Source organism: Sminthopsis crassicaudata, chromosome 5 (assembly GCF_048593235.1).
Source record: "Sminthopsis crassicaudata isolate SCR6 chromosome 5, ASM4859323v1, whole genome shotgun sequence".
NCBI lineage: Eukaryota > Metazoa > Chordata > Mammalia > Dasyuromorphia > Dasyuridae > Sminthopsis > Sminthopsis crassicaudata.
In genome coordinates, this window is record NC_133621.1 from 194,212,687 (window position 1) to 194,237,320 (window position 24,634).

Below are 24,634 nucleotides of genomic sequence, written 5' to 3' on the forward strand. Positions count from 1 at the left end.
AAGACCTTAAAAGAGTTTTAGCCAATGTGGCTTTCGTTAGGATATAAACCAAAGAGAAGCAAGATCAATATTGACTATTTGAGGATTAAGAACACAATTATGATACATATGAAACCTTTTTGTTTATACTTATCTAACTCTACTCTTGCTTATCATTGGATCCTTTCCCGACTTGTCCATCTACACCAATAGAGAAAAAAGCAGAAAAGATGTCTTCTCTCCTTGATGGGAGATTTTCCAGGGACAGGCCACTAAAACTAAACCAAAGTAAGATCTGAGAACCTTCAGGGAAACCGCTATTATAACAAGTCAACCTGACCCAGAATTCACTAGTATCACTGACAAAAAAAAAAAAAAAAAAAAAAACCTGTCCAAATGAGGATAAGGACATTAATCTCTAATCAATTTATCATTTTGAGCAGAACCAACAAATGTTTACAGAATTTACTCATTAATTTACTTTCCGAGCTCGTTTTGTCTTTGTACATGAGCACAATCTTTCTAAATTATAACAATACTTAGAAGAAAAAAGAATTATGGAGCTAACAAGATGGAAAGGACCATAAAAATCAAATGATCTACCCTTTCATTTTTAAATAAACTGACAGTGAAAGGGAAAGAGAAGCAAGGTCTTCTGACTCCAAGTCCAGAGATGTTTGCCCTAATGGCACACTGATGCCTAAAAGCTATCTATAAAACTCAGAAAAACTAGATGGAGCCATTATAGTTTGGACTGACCTGAATTATGTGGTGAACTCTCCTCCTGCCTTTATCTCCACCCCCCTCCATGATGTCCAGAACATGGTATGACACACAATACACATTCTCCCAGTGCCACTGCCAGAGCTGATTGAATGACTACTCCCACAATTACCCAAATATATATAGAAACCATTTGCAGCCAATACCAGCAACTAGGTTATTTCATCTTTGCAGGAAGGTAGAAAGAACTGATAAGCCAAATTAAAATTTCTCCTTGTGAAATCATGGATTAAGCACTAGAGTTGCCATTAAGAAGACCTGGGTTCAAATGTTGCCCTTGGCATTTACTGGCTTGTCCTTGACTTTTCTGAGTTCTAAGTTTTCTCATATATAAAATAGGGATAATAATCCCTGTAGATCTTCCCTCATTGAGTTGTTTTGATAATTGGTTGAGTTGATTTAATCTAGATATGTCAAAAACATGATCTGTGGGCCAATGTGACCCACAATATTCCCAAGTGAACTAGATTAAAATGTAATTGGAAAACATTTAACAAAATTGATCTAATACATATGAGGTTCTTTATAAACTTTACAATGCTACATAAATGTCAGTTATTACCATATCTTATGAATAATACAATTAAATATGTGGTCCTAGAGCTGAAAGCAGAAAATAACTAGAGCATTCTGTTAAGTCCTGAGAACTATAGAATTCAAAAAAAACCCTGTGAGGTCAAGATGGAAGGGCAGGAAGATTCTTTTGGTACCTTAATTACATCTTCCATCTCCCAAGTTATTTAGCATCATCAAAATGAGTCTTTGATGCTGATGACTAAATACAGGGCATTAGTGGTAGATTCACCCCTCATAGGGTTGTAAGAGTGAGCTGAGAGTGGGATATCACTGGTATACAAAGAGGGACTGTGAATGAAGGGGGAGAGACATAATTGAATGTGTGAATGGAAGATATGATATATTACAATGTGAAGATCATTTCCCCATCTCCACCATCCCCTCATGGGGTAAGTGCAAGTTGTCCAGTTTTGGAACCCTAAGGGAAAAATACAAGGACTATGACTTTATCCTGAGCTCCAAATGTAGTGATTTAGCCTTGAGAATGAAGATAGTGAAGCCTTGAAGAAAAAAGGAGTATACTAAGAGAAACAAATGCTTTGAGACCAAGGATTTTATAAAGTTCTGAGTGCCAGAGTAGAGATGTTAATATTCCTATGTAGAGACAGAAATATTTGTGAAGCAATAACAAAAAATCCCTGCCAAACACATGTCTAAATGCCACATTCTGAGCCTCTAGTCATCTCCCCAAGTTATAGATATAGAGCTCAGGTGGATTTGAGATCAGTGTGACATCAAATGGTCCATAACAACATCATCATCAACAACATCACCTTTGAAGCAGTCAACCTTCCCCTTCCCCAGTATTTTCCATAAAGGGTCAGATGACTCCAGTAAGGGAGCCAATGGGAACAGTTGTAATACTGTCAGTTGGCCATTTGGAAACTAGTGGAGCAGCAGATGAGTCTGCACCAGAACATAGACTTCTTCCCAGGTGGCAGTACTTCAGGAGAAACAGGAGCCAATAGAAGTGTTTTTCAAAGCCAGGCCAGCCTGCAACCTAGGCAGTTGTAAGCTACTTGGCACAGGCAGACATTCCAGAGTTATGGAATCTGGGAAATGGTTGAAAAACAGGAACTTCTAAAGGAGTAGCAGTAGAAATTTCTTCAATGACAAAGGCCCTAAGTCCTCAGAATGAAGTCATTTTGAACCAACATGTTCCATATTTTGACAAAAGGTCAGGGTTCTTTTTGGCATATTGGTTTAGGCAATTCTACCTTTACCCCCAGCACAATTCCTATATCCAGTCTATATAGCACACATTAATTCTGACCCTCATTGCCACTGGTCTGAACTATTATGCTAACCCACTGATAAATTTCCCTACTTCTGGTCTCTTCCCTCTCCAATGCATACAATAGATGCCAAAATGACATTCTTATGACACAAAGTTGATAATCATGTTGATTCCCTCATCAAAGATCTTTGGGAGCTCCCCATTAACTTTAGGATGAAAATTCAGTATCCTCTGCCTGGCATTTAAAGCTCTTTGTAATCTTGATCCAATTCAACTTTCCTGACTTTTCATATTATTCCAGTAAAAATGCATTTCCCCCTTCCCCACCACCAAGTATCTTCTTAACTTCCTATCTTTTTTCTTGTTCCTGTTCCCACTGTTTGGCATGACATTGTTGTTCCCTGAACTCAGCATTCTGTCTCTTCTCTCTGTGCTTATTCACAAGCTGTTCCCTATGCTCAGAATGTTCTCCTTTCTGAATGGCATCTCTTAGAATCCCTACTTTCCTTCAAAGCTAAGTTCAGACGCCACTTCTTCCTGGAAGTCTTCCCTGAACCCTTCTAGTTCTTAATACTTCAAATGAAATCACTTATTAACTACATGCATGTTGCCACCCTCAGGAAAATAAAAGTTTATAGAAGGCAGAGACTATGTTGTTTTTGTTTTCATTTCCCTAGTGTCTAGCACAATGCCTTGCATATAGTAGGTACTTAATATGTGTTTGTTGAATCATCGAATTATTGAATGACTCAACCAATTATGGAACTAAAACTTGAGTTAATGTTCCTCTTGTGGAATTGAGAGATGAATCTGACAGGTCCCTTCTGATTGCCCTGTGAATTCAAATTCTATATTTCTGTGAGGGTAGAAGTAATCTGTAGCTAAAATTTGATTTGGATTGGAAGTGAATATATTTTATATTCTGGAAGGAGGGAAATAAGGAAATGCCTGCATCTGAATTAGGGAGACTTTAAACCAGGTCCTAGATCTGTAAGGTTCCATAGATAAATTTCAGTGGGTCCATGAACTTTGATAGGAAAAAAAATACATTTTTATTTTCACTAGCTTCCAAATGGAATCTAGCCTTTCCTTCAATTATGAACATAAAAAAACAACTTTATTTTGAGGAGTCCATAGGCTTTGCCAGTCTGCCAAAGAGGGACATGGTATAAAAATGTGGGAAGCCATGCTCTAGATAGACTTTCATACAAGGAGTGAATGAAAGGATGGCTGTGGCTAGTTTTGGATAGATACCCAGTAACAATTGGATAAAGAACAAGGTACTAAGGAGGAGGGTATATTTGAGAATGCTCATGAAGAATGATCTGAATTAGAGAAGAGAGTAAGAATGACCCTACCTCTAAGTAAGAGACTGTAATAGAATTGAGTACAGAGGAATGGAAGCCAAATCCTAGCAGAATAGTAGAGGCAGATGCACATTTAACTTGCTAAAAGAAAAGTGAAAACTTGCAGGTAGATGAAGCTCAGAATAAATAGGAGGAGAACAAAGTTAAATGAATTAAGAAAGAAAGCATATGTTGTTGTCATGAAAAAAAAAAAAAAGGCATCCAATGAAGGTTAGAATATAAGAAAACTTTCACCGACACTGAACCATCATTTGATCATAGACTTACTGGCAGGGAGAAAATGGGGAGAAGGAGTCAAGTCAAGTCAACAAGCATTTATTAAATGGTTCCTATGTTCCAAGCTAGAGATGAAAAGAATGGCAAAAATAATCACTGCTCTCAAGGAGCTCAAGGAACATGCAAACAATGAATATGTCCAAGTGGAAGGTGGAAGGTGGTGAGAGTTCCTATCCAGGACCTCTGTAGTGGCCAGCTCCCTATGGACAAAAAGGAGTAACAAAAACATACTATTAAACTTTGGATATATCAATTTGAAAAGCAAATAGCTGTTTGAGGAAGAAAGTCTGTGGGTTTTTGAAGCTCTTTGTTATGTTAGTCATTTCCTTGGCTATTTACAAAGTGCAACTATTTACTCTTGATTCAAGTGATCATTTATCAGATATGAATGCAAAATGGCCACCTAAGTGTTTGTTATGGAGTGCATTGAAAGTGAAGTATTAAATGGTATGAATAACTAGGATTGTGAATGAGAATAGCAGAAAGACTAATTGAATCAGGAAATCCAGTACAGGTGAGAGAATCCTGACAAGTTATATGTAGGCAAGAGTAAAGGTAGTATGGATATAGAACCCTCTTAGTTCAAATCCGGGTAGTTTGTACTGGACTCCTAGAGTAAAGGTTCCAAATTTTCAGTTGAAATAACATGAAGAACAAGTTCTATGCAGGTCAAGTAGGCTGATATATACCTTGTCTGCACTTCAAACTGAGAGTCTACTCTCATTTGCAGTTCCATTCCCTGGTCTGATTTTAACACATTCCACACCTCAAGTATTCAGGGCCTAGTTCTACAATCATGTCCAACACATAATCACCATCATGAAAGAGATGCTTTTGATGTATATCTTAAATAGGCTGAGAAAAGCCAAGCAAAGCTTTGTTTTCAGTGCTTTCCTATGTAAAAATATCTATATTTGGGAACCGATAATGAAAGAATCCACACAGATTTTACAAATTTAAATGACACAATTCTTAGTTCCGAATAACCCGAATAATCTCTGAAGCAAGTATTTTTTTAAACTTTAATACACAAGTGCGAAGTATTACCGCAAAAATCAATCAGTCAACAGGCATTTATTATTATATGCCTGTGTCTATTATATGCTAGCCATTGTGCTACACTCTGAAAATATAATAAGGACAAAAATAGTCTTGTCCTGAGGAAATTTACATTCGATTAGCCCAAAAATCAACTGTATACAAGATAAGTAAAAATTCATTTCAGGGAGCATTAGTAGTTGGGGGAAATCGGGGAAATCAGGAAAGCTCATAGATAAAAAGTAGCACTGGAACTGGTTTAAAGCAAGCTAGGATTCTAAGAGGGGGAGGTGACCAAAAATTGCACCTCAGTCATGAAGGACAGACTATGAAAAAACCCAGAGATGAGAGATGAAATAACATGTTTAAGGAACAGAAAAGAGGACAGTTTGGTTGAAATGTAGAGAGTGTGAAGGGGAATTAATGTGTAATAAGCCTGTAAAGTTATTCTGGACTCAGACCAATGTCAATGGAAGACTTGACATTTTATTCCAAAGGCAATAGGGAGCCACTGAAATTTTATAAGGAGGAAAGTAACGTGGTAAGACTGTGGCCATTTTGGCAGCTTTGTGGTTGAAGTTTAAGAAAAGATTTAAAACAAGAAGATTACTTAGGGGACAATAATTTAGTGAAAGACAATGAACACATAAAGCAAAGGAGTGGTGGTATGAATAGTGAGAAGACAGGAAGGCAATAATCATTAATTTAGTAAGCAATATCATGTGCCAAGCACTTTACAGATAAAGAGAACAGATGTGAGAGTAGTTAAGAGTTCAATGAGATTTGTCAACTGACTAAAAATAGTGGAAAAGGAAATGAAGAAGGAGGAGGAGGAGGAGGAGAAGGAGAAGTGAGGATGAAAAAGGAGTGGAGGAGGGGAGAAAGAGGAGGAAGAAGGGGAAAAGGAGGAAGGAGGAGGGGGAAAGAGGAGAAAGAGAGGAGAAAGGAAGGAGAGAGGAAGATGGGAGAGAAGGAAGAGAAGGAGAAGGGAGGAGGGGGAGGAGGAGGAGGAGAAGAAGGGAAGGAGAGAGGAAGAAGGAAGAAAAAGAGGAGGGAAGAGGGGGAGGAGAAGGAGGAGGAGGAGAAGGAAGAGTAAGGAGGAGGAGGAGGAGGAGATTTATATAGCACTTTAAAGTTTTATAATTTTATCCTCACAGTAACTTTGGGAGATAGGTGCTAATATTATCCTAATTTTTCAAATAAGGACAGAGGATGACTTCTGTTTTAGAAATGTATTTGAGATCCTTTGAGACAATTAGCAGAAAATATCCAATAGGCTATTAGTGATGCAAGACTGGCCTCAGGACAGACTTGGGCTTTATATTCAGAACTAGAAATGATCTTCATAGATACCAGCTAATATTGTAGATGAGGAAATTGCATCTAAGAGGAGAAGGAATAATTTGCCTAAAGTCACAAAGCTAGTGATAGCATAGGAACTAGGTCCCAGGTCTGACCACCTAGAATGGTTTTTTTTAACCTCTAAATAGGTTAACTTAAACTCATTTGTCATCAATATAACAGAGATCTTTCTTTCACTATGGTTTTTTACCAATTAAATAACAGTTTGAACCCTCAGCAGTTTTTTGGCAATTGACTGATTTGATGAATTTCTCTTCTATGGGAGACTAAAATTGCAATTGTGTTACCAAGTTGCTGATTAGGAACAGGATGACGACAGAGAAGTTAATGTCCTTCAGTTGTTGTAATGGGGAGATAGGGAAGGATTTGTGGACCAAGAGAGTTTTCTTCTTTAGGGTAATGCCTCTAATATGAACCTGCTCCCTCCTAAAATGTTAGCTCAAGGTTGGACTGAGATCACCACATACACATATTTTTATGCTACAGAAATGATGGAAAGTTTGTCTAAGTGACTATTTCAGGGCCCTCATTTGTAAACTTTAGAATAACTAAACATAACTAAATACTCAGTAGGGAACAATAGACTCTAAATTGGGAAATTTTCTCCATCTCTTCACGTAAGCACATTGAATAGTTAAGTAGAATGTGAGCATATGTGTGTTGTTTGCTTGACTGGTTGGTTTCTTTCTGGCATTGCAGAAATTGGATTATTATTAGAATGGATCTTTCTATTTTAAAGGGATAGTAGTAAACCTGGTGGCTCAGCACTGTTTGAGCCTATTAACCCACCATCAGAAACAGAGGACGTTGCCCTGTGGATATCTGAAGTTACTCTATTATCCCACATAAGAGACTCATATCAAAGTTAATATATGTGTCTATTTTTCCTCCCCCTCATGCAATAAAGGAAGATTTTTTTTTTAGTGATAACATGTGTGAGCACTTTAATATTTTTAGAATTAATAGCAGTTATAAAACCTTTGTGACTCTTTGGTCATTTGTTACCAGAGTTGACACTGTAAGTTTAAGTCATATCTCACCTCTTGGTTTCACTGCCAGAAAAGATTTATCTTGGTCTCTGGTCTCCTCCTAAGTCTCTGTCTTCCTTACTTTCCTGCCCTTCCCTTAGGCCACCAGTGATAAAATTCAAAATATCACCATCAGTCTTTGCAAGATTCACTCATAGAAGAGAATGAAGTCTTATTTCTTATAAAGACCCATCCACTGTCCTGTTAGGATAATTTTCCTAGGCAGGATAGTAGAAATCATCTCAATTGTCAAACCAAGGATTGTCTGCAGACCGATAGAATATTGGCTAGATTAGTGCTGAAAGGCCATCCATTACATGTTAACATGTCCTATTCTAAATACATATTTAATATCCTAAATATGTTTTTAATTCACTGGAGATATGAGGAGCATTGATCAAAGCACAGAAAGATAGACCAGTCTGGCCTGATCATCTAATCACCTGCTTTTGATATTCTGTGCAATAGGAGGTAAGGGTAAAGTTGTGGGATAGAATAGGAGCCTTTCTAGAGAACAACCGGAATCATGAATGGACATAAAATTATGCCCTATAAAGAATAGTTGAAAGAACTGAAGATGTTCATTTTGAAGGAAAAAATTCTTAGGGAGGATATAATAGATATATTTAAATATTTGGAGATTTGTCAAGTAGAAAGGGAAATCAACATTTTCTTCCATCAGAAAGGACAAGATTTAAGACCAAAGTATGAAAAATAAAGAAGGGAATGATTTAGGCTCAATGTAAAGTAGAGGACAGGGGGACTCAGTGATTAATTAGCTTTGTCCAACAATAAAATGAGATGTCTCACAAAGTAGGAGTTTCCCTTCACTAAAAGTACTTAAGCGGAGACTGAATGACTATTCCTTCTACTTCCTGGATAGACTATAAAGCTGATTTTTCTCCTTATGAAACATCTTTTAAAAAGATTTTTCAATATAGAATGATTCTTCTCCCATTAGCTTGGCCACATAGGAAGAGTTGGAGTTTTCCAACACAGGAAGTAGGAATCATCTGCTTTGACATTTAGGGATTGTCTTATTTGTGTCTAAGCAAGAATTTTCCTGGGGCATTATTTATAGGTCTCTCAGAGAAAGATCTGAACTATTTGTAAGACAAACTGCTAAAGGGAGAACCAAAACACAGTATCAATTTCCCCAAAGGCAAAAGTAATAAGTGCATGGAACTAGGTATCAGGAAAGCTTAATTCTAGCCCCCACTCTAATACAATCTTGCTGTCTGACTGTGAGCAAGTCAGCTCACTCTCTCTGGGCATTAGTTTATTTGTCAGATGACAGGTCCAGAAAAGGTGATTGCTAGGTTTCTTTTCAACTCTTTCTCTATATACATATGTATATGTATGTGTGTATGCACACATATATAGAGATATACACACATATATACCCATACACCTATGTACACATAATACATATATGCATATGTGCATACATATATGTATATTTATATACATGCATACACACAAGTGTATATGTTATGACACGATTATCTCTAAGCTTCCTTCCAGTTCTAAAGATCTAACTGCCATGGAAGAATAGTTTTGTGCAGGGTGGGCAAAATTTGGATGGCAATTGAAGGTTGTCCTTCAGAGAATAAAGGTGCTCCCCCCATGTTTTTTTTCTCTTGGCTAAGCATCCCTAATTCCTTTAAGCTGGTTATGCTCTGTGTGTTTTTCAGTTTAACATTGTTTTTTCTATAATGTATCATCTAGAATCAAACACAGTACTTTTCAGAGAGCAGGAATCTGAGCAGGGAGAAAATATATTATAGTTATCATCTTATTCTGGATACTCTGCTTCTATTGATTTGATCTAAGATTATCTTCACTTTGGTTGCCATACCACACTAACTCATGTAACATTTGGAATCCAATAAAATGCTAAGCACTTTGTGATATGAGCTTTTTGGTAGCCAAAGTTCCCTCCCTTATGCAATTGAGTTGTTGAACCCAAGTGTGGGACACCTCACATGTCTCTGAATTAAATTTCAGCTATTTTGCTTTAACCTACCATTCTAGTTTTGTTGAAATTGTTTTGACCCCACTTGTTTTAGTTGATATATTTACCTAACCTTTTCAACTTTATTATACTTAAAAATTCTAATTTATGAATTAAAATTTTGGAAAAAAAAATCAGGACCCTAAGGAGACTTCCCTGGAATATTTCACCAGAACACTGGGTAGACATGGATTCAATAGTCGGTCCTATAAGTCAATCCATTCATGAATTTGTCTAGCTTTACAATGTTTCAGTCTACTATATTTGTTATATTGTTTATAAGAAGACTAGAAAAGATTTTTGTTACATTCACTTATAAACTCCAGCTATACTGTCCTTTTATCTATTATCCTGATAACTTTGTTTAAAAAGAAAGATATAGGCAAAAAGAAAGAGAGAAAAAAAAAGGAAGAGAAAGAATGAAGGAAGGAAGAAAAATATGGTGAAATTTAACCTTACACAGGGCATAGGTTTTAAGTTAGGCCAGCAGATAAGATATATAAAATTTGGCATATAAATTACTTTTTGAAAATTTATATCCATAAAGTACAGCATAGTATTGTTAAACAATTTTAGCTGGAAATGAACTAGTGTGTCTTTAAAGGAAGTTAATCTATATTAGAGAACAGATGGATCTGAGATGGTTGCTATCAAAATAGATGAATGGAAGCTTTATTTTTCTTGATTTTCAGCTAAGCTTTATCAGGATACAAAATAGGAACCAGGACTTCTACTCATATAGAAGGAAACAAAACCTGGCAAAAAAAAAAAAGCTAGCAGACAGAAAAACAGATGATGAGGGGAAAAATATTCTTAAAAGGGTTCACACCTAAGTGTGATTATGTTGGAGTGTGATCACGCCACTACAGTGCTTCACCATGAAGAAATAACCTAAGGAAGTGAGAGGGAACAAAATAGGAGGCTTCTGGGTAACCAGAAATGGTAAGGAGACTAAGGCTGTCCCTTCTCCTTAGTTCTACAAGTCTAAGTGTAATGAAGAAATTGCCAGTAGGTATGACAGAAAGGTGCTTTCCTAATCACACTCGGTAAAAGCTTCAGTCTCCTCATCTGTCCAAATGATGGCTGATTGTCAAGGATACTTCAGGAAGTGTTATCATACTTCAGGTTTATGTCGGACTAGATGAACTTTAACCTAAATCCTCTTTCAATGATAAGATTTCAAAATTCTGTGAGGGGATCAGATTAATTGTTATTTAGCATCTCTAAAATTAATTATTTTCTATCAGGAAGGAGTTTTAAGATTCTAGGTGGCAAGTATTTTTAAAAGTCCTATACTGTTATTTTTCTTTCTGTATCTGAATTTCTGAGATCCATTCGAAGTGCTAATTTAGCTTATCAAAAGCTTTCCGTGGAATTTGCTCCCACCCTGTTCCTTCATCAGCTTTATTTGTGTTCTAAGTAAAAAGAATAGAAAGAAACACTATCTTATGAAGAAGTTCCGGGTTGTAGTCCTAACTCTACTAGTAACTAATTGTGGCCTTGAATAAAGCACTTCCAGTCATCTTAAGTAAAATAGATTTTTTTCTGTCTGGGATGATGGAAATCAATTAGTATAACTAGTTGTCAGAGGTAGAGAGAAGAAGGAATGAAAGCAAACCACACTGCCTTTACCTGCCCTCCTTTCCAATCTATGCAATCAGCCATGATACCAGTCCAAGACGTTTTACCCCAAGAGCTCTTTTAGAGGAAAGATTTTCATTTTCTTTTCTTTGTACCTCTAGCACTTAGCACAGTTCCTGGAATGTCGGATACTTAATAAATGCTTATTGACTGAATTTGCTTGATCTATTTTCATCAACAATGGCAATGAAAGGGCCACATCTGCATTTTAATAAGGAATATAAAGGCATGTTTATCTGGTGTTGAACCTGATTGAAGAAGTCTAGGCTAGAGTCAATATAATTTTAAATATATCTGGGTGCTTATTTTCAAAATGTCTAAAAAGGAAAGGATTACAAAGAATGGGAAAGCTCAAACATGGTACTTTTAACAAGCAGAAAATATCAAGAAGATATCACAGTTTATTGATTTTATGTTCAAATTTCTATAAAAAATATTTATAAAAATTATTCATGCATACTTTGAAGATATCATTAATGAATTCAGAGAAGAGAATGGGAAGTCTTTTGCCGATAATTTTCTATAGCAGAATATATCTCTGAAAATATGAAGAATACAACATTCTACTATGTCTATTGTTTGCTTATTTTTTTAATAATTTGATTCATAAAACAAGCATGTTTAAACGTTCTTTCAAAAAGTGGTTCCTGTATTAAGAAAATGCCACATAAAGAATAGATGTAGTGACAGAGATTCAATGATATGCAGAATATCAGTATTGAGGAAAGCAAAAAATAGATATATATATGATCACTTAAGATGTTCATCAGTGTCATAAAGTGTCAAGCTAAGTGAAATCGAAAGGAATTTCCAGGGAATGGTTTTCAAATGTTCCTACTCACAGTTAATATGATACTATTTGTACTGGCTCTGGAACACTAAAAGACCTTACAAAAAAAGAAATTGGCCAAGCCATTGCCACTGCAAAGATGAAGCGAATGGAAAATACATATCACCTTAATACAGGGCATGTAATGGGATAAGTGTAGGCACCTTTTTTTTTTTTTCTTGAGTGTGTATACATTGCTCTGCATCTGGCCAATTAAATTGTTTCAAAAATAATTAGCGTGGGATGGACTGTTTTGGGAAATTTTTATACTATTTTTAGTGATCTCAATCTTCTACTTTCTACAAAGACTCAACTTTAAGTAATATTAATATTCTCTCAATGTTTAATGGGTTGTTAAAGCCAAATAAATTCATCACCTGGTATCCAGACTACTCACAATGAGCTCTCTGTAGACTGATCCTTGGCAAGTAGGCAGTCTATCACTGTTGGGACCATGTGGAAATGCCTTCAGCATGATATAATCTGCTATCATTCATTTGTGCTCTATTCACATGACTTTGAAAAACTCAATGTCATCTCTATTCCATGATGAAACATCAGAACAATACTTTGTGGAAAGAAGGAAAAAACATAGGGATAAAGAGTGCTTTTATCTAGATTATGATTTGCCATTGGATGGACAAACCATTAGACTGATTCATCAGTATGGCTGCCATGCCAGGACATTGTTTATGGACCAAAATTGAATAGGAAGGAAAAAGTAGGATAGATTGCATTTAGGAAATTGTAGAGCTTTGAACAATGCATGGTTTCTCCTTAAAAGAAAGTCTAACTTTTTAAAAGCAATATTCTTCTAGTAACACTAGTAACTAGTAACATTTATAGTAACATTCCATACAAAGTATTTGAAATGATGGCATCTCTGAAGAATTAAAGTTGCAACAAAGAAATGATTGTGGTGTAGTGGGAGCAAAGTATAATTTATGAATATTTTCATTGGTTGTTATACTATCAAGAGATCTAGAGAAAGCCCCTTGCCCATTGGGGCAGACTACGTATAGAGAGTGGCATGGATTATGTATGGGTTAGAATCTAAATCACTGGAGGGAGTACAAAAAACAGGAAGATTACAGATACATCAAAGCATCCCTCTAGAAATATATAGAATTAATAAACATTTCATTTAAGTAGAATCAAAATCACAGATAACTCAAAGGATATTGAAAAGACCCATTGTGATCCATACTCTTTTTCTGCTATTTCTGTTAAGACCCAATTCCTGAAAAAGTCTGTCAGTTTCCAAAAGACAGGGCTGAGTGATGAGATTACTCTTATTCTGAAAGAGCATGGTCCTTAACTAAACTGGGCAGGATCCCAAACAAATGGGAAACCTAATTTCCATTTGAAGTATAAACAGAATCCAAAAACCTCCGGTCCTTGATCTCTTCCATTAGAGTTTAGGACAATTTATCTCATGAAAGAGAAAACTAGCCAGAGAAGTCCAGATGGAAATGGCTTCCCCTGCCCAGACGCCTTGAGATCACCAAGTCTCATGATCAAACCACTTTCTCAGCAGAAGGAGCTGAAGACTTTTGGACCATCACCTTCTTAAATGTCCATCTATCAGGGTTGATTTTCACTTGTAATAGAAGGTCCTCTTTAAAAGGTACTCATCTGATTTAAATCATTTCAAAGGCTCTCTTCTCAGGTTTGGTTGCTAAGAGAAGCTACTGATGATCAATATATTGATTTTTAGCTAGTCTAATTAATTAAATTTATTACTAATTATCTGGAAACCATCTTTCAGGAGTTTTATTCATAATACAACTAAGAAAAGGTCTGAATAAAAATTATTTGGGATCAAAAGGTATAGAGGTGTTGCCAACTTGATGTTAAACTGGCCTGTTACCTCTTAGTATAAACTAAATGAGAGGAAGATCTGAGCCATTGAGGGCTGACTGAAGTGAGTTTGAGTTTCACATCTACCAGATAAAGAGTTTACTAGTCATAGCACTAAAATGTATGGAGCCCTCAAGTGAGGACTACAATAGAGGCACAGAAGACTGAAAGAGCTCCTCTAACCATAGTCCTCCTTGATCATAATATTTCTAGTTTATATTGACCTGGGTGTTAGGAATTCTTGCAAGAAATAGCATTTGGAACAGAAATACATGCCTAGTGGAGGATAGCTGAGTCCAATTGCCAGCAGGGAATAGTTGATATGTGAAACTTGACCAAAATTAGCAGAGCAAGGTCCAGAGAACGCAACATGATAATAACAGAAAATGACACTGACAGTTTTGTAGTACTGGGGATATGAGTTATCTTTCCACTCATGTGCCCCAGTTGCTCATTTTCTATAAATGTGAGTGCCCTGGGTATGTTCCCTATTGAAGGTGCATCCTTCCCATTAATTGTGTTTGCATTTGTGGGAGAATGAGTTCAAGCTTTATAGGGATCATGTTCTATGATCATTGTTCTATTTCATTAAATGCCTTTATTGTGAACTCTATGTCTTCTGGCTGACGAGTAAAAATAAACATCTAACAGGGGTTCATGAACTATAGAGAAGATTCTGACCTACAAAAAGTCAAGAATCTGGGGGTAATTAACTAAGAGTAATTAACTGAGAGTCCAGAATAAAGAAGTCTCTGAGATTTGTTAGGGATATAAAGTAGTATTTATGTAATGCTTTAAGATTTGTGAAGTAATATAATCTCATTTTATTCTAACACCCCCGGGAGACAGGTTCAATTATTATCCCCATTTTACAGATGAGGAAACTGGGGCAAACAGAGGCTAAATAAATAATTCTAGGTTCAGAGAACTACCTATAGAAAATTTAAGTATGAAAGGCAGGGCAACATGATGTATTGAGATCTGACCTTGAATCCAAGAAATCTCTTTCAAGTCCTACCTTTTGACACATTCTCATCATGTGTCCCTGATCAAGTCAATTCATTTTTAAACTCCTTAGAAAATTTTCTAAGAAGCTGATGAAGAGAAGGTACTGACTTGACCTGCATCAGTAAAGGGAGTTTTCCCATCTTGGAATTTCATATATTATTAGAATTAGAGGTCCAGTCCCTACTCTTATATAATATACTTATGTAATAAGTATACATGCTTGTATATATATGCATATATAAACATATATTACACATACATATAGATACAGATACCTATATAATGGTTGTATTATATAAAAATATATATTTGTACAGCTAAAAATAGATCTGTTCTTATGGGGTTTTTTTTGCCCTCTATCATTTCTCCTCTAAAGTTCTTAACATGGAAGTGACCTTGGGTTATGAAAGACCATATTACAGAATAACAAGCATTGGCAGATTCTAATAAGTCAAAAAGACTTTACTCCATGGCCACAGTGATAGATTGTGTGTGTACTGTTTGAAGATCAGTCTTACCAATGTCAGGAATACTCATTAGCAAAGGGCTGACCATGAGATGACAATTTTTCTTAACTATAGCAACTCATGAAGTTGCTAAAGTCTGGAGGGATCTACTCTGGAGAAATCATAAATTTTAGAAATTTGGAATATCAGTTTATGTGTCTTATTTCCATTTGACTCTGTCTGTGTCCCACCACCCCATTTCTCTCCCAATTAGACTGCCTTCCGAGTCCAAGGACAGTGCCTTATTCTTCTTTTTCAGAACCTCATACCTCCTAGAATAGCTGTGTGCACTGAGTCAGGGTTAATCCAGTCTTGTCTGCCTGACTATCAAAGCTTTCTCACTTGTGGAACCATAAATTTCCCCTTTCTTTTTCTAACCAAAAACTGTTTAGTGTAGACTTTCAAAGTACCAAGGAGGGATTGTAGAACATAACAACATGATCAGTGAGAAAACCTACAGACTGTGTTGAAAAACTTCTAGCCAGTTGACAGGGCAACACCCCACACTGGATGGTTTTTCTGATAGGGGAAGTGGAACTTCTGAGAGTAAAGCTGGCAGGGATTTATGACATCTTACATGAGGTCATTGGACTTTCTAAAACCAGAGCCCTGAAGATATTGTAAACCAAAGTGGGCTTGGGCTTGCTTATTAGAGAAATAGGAATATGATTGCTATAAATGGTTCCCAGGATCAACCAGATGGGATATGAGAAACTTACGGATAAAATCCATACCAGAAGTTCACAAATCTTCCAGAACCAAAGCTAGGTCTGAAAAGGCCATTGTCCTTCACCTACCATCCCAGGGAAGAACTACTGCCACTTAGTGGGGGACTGGGTGCATGACCACATCACCATACCCTATAGCCAGTTGAAGGTGAAAGGCCATCATTTACATGTAAATGACAGAACCAAATCAGGGGCACCCACTGCTTCCACGTTTCCAGGGGATAGTCTGAGTTGCCTTACTGTTGTCCAAGTGGTTGGCCTTGATAATTTTCTCTGAGTAGTCAGAAATACTGGAGCATTCGATCTAAAAGGAGAGTGGGACAAAGGAGAGAGGTGTTAGATGAACTGCAGAGTGTTGAGTTGGGAGGGAGCTCATGGCTCATCTTGTATAATCCCCTCATTTTACAGATGAGAAAGTGAAGCTGAGACTCAGGCAGGTAAGGTGATGTTTCTACCTCCACCACAAAGTACTAGTAGGACTAGAAAGTCTTCTAATAAACTGGGTAACTTTCCCTTTAGTACCAGGCTCTAATAATAGAAATGGGTCATTCCCTATTCTCTCACTACTACCCACTCCTTGTTCAGGTCATAGTCTGAGCAATAGAATCACACTCTATCGAAAGCCTAAATTCATAGCTATACTCCCAGTAAACAAACTCTAACCTAGGTCCTAACTGTGGCCAGTCCAAGGCTATGGAAGCATTACTAAATTTCAGGGCAAGTAACTCGAAATCCACCAATCTTCTATATTCTATAATATTACCACAACACACTCACCCCATTTTTATCAGTCTCTCCTTGTTTCCTTTTCTCTGTGTATATCTATATCTTTCTATATAACTGTGTCTTGATCTCTTTCTGTCTTTGTGTGTGTCCATCTCTGCCTCTGTTTCTGCCTCCCTCTGTCTCTTGTGTCTCTTTCTCTCCATTCTCTGTCTCTGTCTCTATCTCTGTGTGTGTCTGTCTCTTTAACTCTACCTCTGTCTGCTTGTCTTTCTGTTTCTGTCTTTCTCTGTCTCTGTCACTTTGGCTCTCTGTGTCACTTTGTTTCAGTTTCTCTGTCTCTGTATCTCTATCTCTGTCTTTGTTTCTGTCTTTTTGTGTCTCTGTCTCTCTGTGTGTCTTTCTCTTTCTTTGTCTTTGTCTTTCTCTGTCTCACTTTTTATCTGTTTGTCTCTCTCTCTATGTCTCTCTCCTTTCTTCTCCTCTCCTCTTCTCTTTTCTTCTCCTCTCCTCTTCTCTTTTCTTCTCTTTATGTCTCTGACTCTTTAAGTTTCTCTTTTTTTTTCACTTTTCAGCCTGTCTCAATCAGTTTCACAACCTGTTTCTGTTCCTTTTTCTTTATCTCTCCCTCTCTTCTAAGAGTGCCTCACACTTCCTATCTTTTGTTGGGCATAATCATCTTAGGAGTTCTAACCAGAGTGCAATAGGGCAGCCCCTATCCTACTGTATTCCATCTATGAGGCTATTCCAGTTGTGTGCACCTTCTTAAAAATGTTTCCCTTCAGCTTTTTTTTTTTTAAATTACAGTTTCCCAAATTAACAGCTCTACCATAATTATCTGTGTTTCTTTAAAGGAGGTCCATTTTTATGGCTTCCTGTTCCATGCCCTCCTTCCCATGGATCACTAAAAGTGTGGTGCTCAGAGATGAGAATTAGAAGGGAGAGCAGAAACCTTCTAGTCCAACTTATCCCTAAAATGAATACCTCCTATCAATTCCCCCTGAAGGAGTCCTCTAATTAGACTTGCTAAGGCTGTCCATTCCACTTTTACATAATTCTGATTGGTAAGTTTTTCTTTACAAACCTATTTCTTCCTCTTTGCAACTTCTAGCCATTGCTCCCAAATCAGTCCTTTGAAGTTAGGAAGAACAAGTGCCCCTTTTGGTGTGCAAAAGTCCTTCCAAAAAGTGAAGGAAACTATGCAAATTCCTTGTGAATAGAGACTACTTTTAATTTGGGTTTCGTAAACCCAGTGTTGTCCTAGCACAGTGACTTAAATATAGTTCTAAATAAATACCTATTTATTACCCCTTTCTAGGCTACCTTATATTCAGTTTGTATATATTCTGTATATGATTGTTACTATTATATATGTACATGTTATACCCCTCAAAGAAGCACTGCATTTGACTTCATATCCCCAGAGTTTTCAAGTGCCTGGAACATAGTGAGTAGCTGTGCATTGATTTAGTGGATTGGATCGGATTGATTGGAATTCTTCTCCTTCTCCAAGTTAAACATCCTGAATTCTTTCTACTGATCCCCATATGGCACAATCTCATGATCTTTCAACATCCAAGTTACCCTTCACTGAATTCTCTCCAACCCATCAATGTCTTTCCTAAAATGTGTTGCCCAAGATTGAAGACAATACTCTAGAAATGGTCTGATCACACCTCCTCCATTTTATACTTGTGAAGCAGATTTTTTTTTAAACTCAAGTACAAGACTTTACACTTAGCCCTATGAAATTTAATTTTCTCGAACTTAATCCAAAAGTGAAGCATGCCAAGATCTTTTTAGCTTGTGACTCTATTATCCAATATATTAATTATCCCTCCCAACTATGTGCCATCTTTAAATCTGATAAGTGTGACATCTATGCCTTTTTGCAAGCCATTAATAAAAATGTTAGATAGCACAAAGGCCAAGTTCTTAAAGTATTCCACAAGAAATATCCTTCCAAGTTGATTTTGAACTATAAAGACTGGTCTGCACTTTGGCTCTGCACTGAACAGATCCACAATCAGCCCATGTCTCACTTATATTTCTTCCTTCATTCCATCCAAAATAATAGAATAAGAGACTTGTCAAATACTTTGTTAAAATCTAGGTGATCTATATCTATTGTCCTTTACCTTATTAGACCTTTGAGAAATAAGAAAAAAAGAGACAGAGAGAGAGAAAGGAGAGAGAGAGAGAGAGAGAGAAAGGAGAGAGAGAGAGAGAGAGAGAGAGAGAGAGAGAGAGAGAGAGAGAGACAGAGACAGAGACAGAGAGACAGAGAAAGAGAGAGAGAGAATGAAAGAAAGGAAGAAAAAGAAAGAAAGAATGGAAGGAAGGAAGAAAGGAAGCAAAAGGAAGGAAGGATTTTTTGTCAAAAATCATTGACAGTGATTCAGCAATCACATTGACTAGTTCTTTTAGTGTGCTGAGCTAAATGACAAAACCATAGAGAGAGAATAACTAGGTGCTCCCTTGCTATTTCTCTACCTATCTTGTATTTTAAATTCCAATTAACTATTTTGGTTGGAAATGTTAAATTAAATGGTCTCTCTGGAGTTCTTTTCAAACAGTAAGATCCAAATGAATCTCAGACCACGTACATGGGAAAGGTAATGCTTTTGACTGTCAGTTTCAGTCCAAAGACTGTTGTGATTTGGCACAGGATAATGGGAGCAAAGTAAGAGCCATTCTGTCTTCTGCTAATTAGCTGTTGTCATTATCCTACCACCCTAAGTAGCAGTCTCACTCTTCCTTTTGACCCTTTCTTTCTACCTCCAAAGCTTACAAACAACAAAAACAAAAACTTTTGTGTAATCCTTAACTTTTCCTTGCCCATGTAAGTTTATTATGAGCAATAGTGCTCTTGGCAATATTCACATAGAACAAAGTCAAGCTTTTCAACTCTGTCTCCATTATCCATCCTTACTTCTGTATATATCATTGTAAAGTCCAAATTGATCTATGAGGTTCTTGTGAATTCATATCTGTCTCGGACTGAGTTGTAGAAATGAAAGATATAGAAAACTACACTCTCTTCCTCTGAAAACTTCAGTATTTGCTTTCTCAAAATCTAAGGTGCATCAAACTATGTCTAACTTTCCTTTCCTTCACTATCACAAATTCTAAGATGGGATAATTGCTTCTCAACAAATAGCCTATCATTTTCACCCTAGCATCCAGTTTCTTTTTGTTGATGACAAATAGGAATAGAATAGAATTTCCATTCTTAAGTTCTTCCATTTTTTTGGAGAATGAAATTATTACGAAGTCCAGAAAATAACTATTTACTCTTTTGAGAGGGAAAGAATAAGAGACAGAGAAACATAAACAGGGAGACCAAAACAAAATGAGGGAAAGAACTTGTATAGATTCTTCCATCCATTTATTTTTGAAATTCTTTATCTATTCCACTTTCTGTACAGAAGGCCTATAATACATCCTAATGACAGTATCATTTTTTGTGTTTCTACCTTTATTGTTATTCACCAAATACTTTAAGACATATCTCCCCTCAGATTATTGCTTCCTTAAATGAGGTATGTCATCTTAATATATAATGCTATTATTTACTTCTCCCTTTTACAAAACCCACTTCTTTTTTTTACACAGGGATACTCTTTTGAGAATTGTATTCTATAATCATAAGTTCTATACCACCAAATTTCAATGGCAAACTTGCCTCTTTGCATTTGGAGCTCTGATTTTTTTTTTGTTAGCCATATTTTGGAAATTTTCTATAGACATCCTTTCTTAGATTTCATCTCCAGTAAATTTCATCACTATTGCTATTCTTCCTGTTATCTTAGAATGTAAACAACCTGAAGACAGCATCTGTTTCATTTTTGTCTTTGTATCTTCATCACCTAGAATAATGCTGCTACAGGAGAGGCACTTAATAAAGGTTTGTTGATTGGTTGATTGATCACAGCTGCTTTTGATGAGGTCTAGCTTGAAACATATGCATAGACAGTTTTCTCCTTGTCCAATACCTTATCTATTAATTAATCTATTATTTATCTAATTAATTAATCTATTAATTTATCTCTTATTTATCTAAAGATATGCAAAACTTCAGACATATACATTCTTACTACCCCTTGTTAGAAATGCTCCATCTGTGACTAGAAATTGGTCATTTCTATATTTTAAATGGTATTCCTGAAATATAAATCCTCTTTTTCAAATCCTATCTTTTTAATCATTTCACCACATCTGGCTTTCTGTTCTTTAGCACTTTCTTTAAATTAGCAGAAGTAGGAAAACATCACTTATGGTCCTGGGCTCTTCAGTTTCTCACCCAAGATTTCATATACTTAGCAATGCTTTCTAAACTGCTTTTGCTAGTATAATCCATACCCATGTGAATCAACAGAAATTGGTAAATTTGTAAAGTCTTAGAAAACTTTTCCTTTTGTTCTGGAAATATGCCCCATGGAAGAGAAAAGACCTTTTTATTTTGTTTTTTTCCATCAGGTTGACAAATGGCTTCCTTAGCATCCTTCATACAAAATCACTAGTTATGTACATCTCTCCTCTTCCCTTGATCTGACGGTCTCTTATCCAATAGCAGCAGCTTTCCTTAGAGGACAAGCAGCTGTTTCCTTTTCAGAGAACCCAGTTCCCTCTTCTTTAGAAAGTTTTACTTTCTTCTAAATTTTACTTAGCCACCAATATTTAGTGACCTTTCTTCCCTGCTCACACTCTTCCAACCTTCCTAACACAGATCAGGATTGCCCTTCTGCCTCTTGAAAGCTTTTTTTTTCTTCTTTGTTATCACACTGAAACCCTTCTGTCATTGTTTCTTGTCTTTCTCAAGAAAAATAAAAGAAAATTTTAGTTACTTCCTTAATAAGTAGGAAGAGTGGAGAGATATTTCTTGAGCTCCAATTCCTTTGTTTCTACCTCTACGGAGTTAACTAGTGGCCCAAAAGCTAGAATGCTCATCTTGGAGTTGAGAAAACTTGAGTTCAAATTTTATCTCAAGACATTTATTAATTGCATGACCCTGAGGCAAGCCATTTCACTTCTATATTAGTTTTCTCAACTAAGGAAGCTTTGCAAGATTTTGGTGATGTTCAAATGAGATAATATTTATAAAAAGCACTTGACATAATGTCTAGTACACAGTAGCCACTGTGCTTATTCCTTGCCCATTTTAGGAGGGAAACTTTCTTGCATTTTAAGCATAAATAATAATTGCTCAACTATGGCAGAAACACAAACATTACATACTCTCTGCAGGTCACTGCAAAATCCTCAAAAAAGGAGAAAGGGGGATAGGCAGGAAGGCAAGAAGGAAGGAGGGAAGGGGAAGAAAAGTGGTTTTTATTTCTCATTTTACTATTCAGCTTGCCAATCTCCTTGGATTAATTATTTTCCCTATCTCTATTCAAATCAAGTTAAACTTTTGTTAAGCACCTACTGTGTATAAGGGAGTGGAGATACAAAGACAACTGCAGCATAGAGCCTTTTTTCAAGGAGCTTACATTCTAATATGGGAAACAAATATACAAATAACTATAACATAAAGAAAAATGCAAAGGGAAGTGCCAAGCAAAGAATCATGAGATGTCTAAGGAAGAAATCCCTCTCTCTTGAAAGGAGAGAGAGGGTCAGGGAAATCTATAAGACGGAATCAGAATCTGAGGAAGGTCTTGAAGGGAGGGACTTTGGACCACAGAGTTGTTGTGGAACTCATCCATTCCAATCATGAAGGATGATAATTAGCAATGGCACCAAATAAGAGTAGTAAGGACAAGAATGGATCACAGGCAGGCACTGAATTTCTCTCAGTCTCAGTTTCCTCATCTGTAAAATGGGGATAAATGATAGCACCTACCTCATAGAATTGTTGTGAAGATCAAATCTTAACTCTTAAAGCACTATATAAATATTAATTATTCTTATTAGCATTATTTTACTTCATGCCACACAAGATTTAGAATTCATATTTCCCAAAATTTGTTTTCTTACATTATGGCAAACCAGTTCATTAACATAGAACACACAGTGAGAAATAAGGCTGGAAAAGTTAGATTGGAACTTGCTTGTAGGAGAGACTTAAAGACCAGAATGAGAAATTTAAGCTTCATTCAGCAGCTAATAGGAAGTCATTGATTTGGCTTTTAGTAGAGTAGTGATGAGATCATATATTATACTTTTTCTGTAAGTAATGAGAAACCAATTAAATTGAGGGTGGAGGGAGAGTAGAAGAATAATGTAATCAAATATTTACTTCTACCTAATTAACAGGTGGTTTGGGGGGCATCTCGTAAAATCACAGATGAGAAAACATTTTGAAGTAGGTATAAATGTCAGTATTTTCCAGGTAAGAGAGAACATGAATTGCCTGACTTCCTAATTGCTCTGCAGAATGACCCTGACATCCTGGAATGAATCAGAATGTGTTAGAAAGACCACTAAACTTGGGGTCAGGAATCCTAGGTTCCCATTTTGGTTCTCACACTTATATATATATATATATATATATATATATATATATATATATATATATATATATATATATATTTTTTACTAATTCTGGTCCTTGGACTACTTAATTTCCCTTTCTAAATCATACTTTTTACCACTAATGAGGGTAATGAAGCTTTTATCAAATATCTTTTTTATTTATTATTTTATTTTTCCCCAATTATATGCAAAAGCAATATTCAACATTCATTTTTAAAACTGAGTTCCGAATTATCTCTCTTCCTCCCGACCCCCCCCCTTCATTGAGAAAGCAAATAATTATAAGCTAGACATGTGTTGTCATATCAAATATCTTTTCATAAAATACTAAGTGGTGGGGCAGTTAGATGGTGCAGTGATAGAACTCTAGCACTGGAATCAGGAGAACTTGAGTTCAAATCTGACCTCAGGCACATATTAACTGTGTGACCCTGAGCAAGTCACTTAACCCTAATTGCCTTGACCAAAAAAGAGAAAAAAAGAGAGAGAGAGAGAGAGAGAGAGAGAGAGAGAGAGAGAGAGAGAGAGAGAGAGAGAGAGAGAGAGAGAGAAGAAAGAAAGAAAGAAAGAAAGAAAGAAAGAAAGAAAGAAAGAAAGAAAGAAAGAAAGAAAGAAAGAAAGAAAGAAAGAAAGAAAGAAAGAAAGAAAGAAAGAAAGAAAGAAAGAAAGAAAGAAAGAAAGAAAGAAAGAAAGAAAAAAGAACTAGGTGGTATGGGAGAGAGAGCCCTGGGCTGGCAATCAGATCTGGATTCAAATTTTGCCTCAGACACCAGCTGTGTCACCCTACCAAGTCACTGAATTTCTCTCAGCTTCAGTTTCCTGAATCACAAAATGATATTGATAGTATCTACCTCACAGGGTTGTTGTAAAGATCAACTGAGATATACATAAATTATCTTGCAAATATTAAAGCACTATATAAATAAAACCACCATTATATTATTTCATACCTCACCAGATTTAGATTTCAAATTTCACAAGAATTATTTTATTATATTATTTTATACCTCACAGGACTAGAAGAGGTCTGATCCCTTTATATTTCAAATAAAAAAGACTCTCCAAATCCCCATAACAACATCCCCAAATTTACACAACTAGTGAATAGCAGACCCAAGATCTGAATGGGTCATTTGACCCTAAATCCACATCTCCCTGACCTTCAGTTACCTTAAGAATCTATAGAGATATCTGAAATTATT

At 36.2% G+C, this 24,634-nt stretch overlaps 1 protein-coding gene across 9 annotated transcripts in view; it reads right to left on the reverse strand.

Moving 5' to 3' along the window:
• PRMT8 (protein arginine methyltransferase 8) overlaps positions 1-24,634 on the reverse strand; it is a 166,353-nt gene that overhangs the window by 57,525 nt on the left and 84,194 nt on the right. For all 9 annotated transcript variants that reach the window (XM_074269249.1, XM_074269255.1, XM_074269248.1 and 6 more), the window contains one exon: positions 16,473-16,536. In XM_074269249.1, the coding sequence (XP_074125350.1) occupies positions 16,473-16,536 (64 nt within the window). The remainder of the gene's footprint in view (positions 1-16,472; positions 16,537-24,634) is intronic.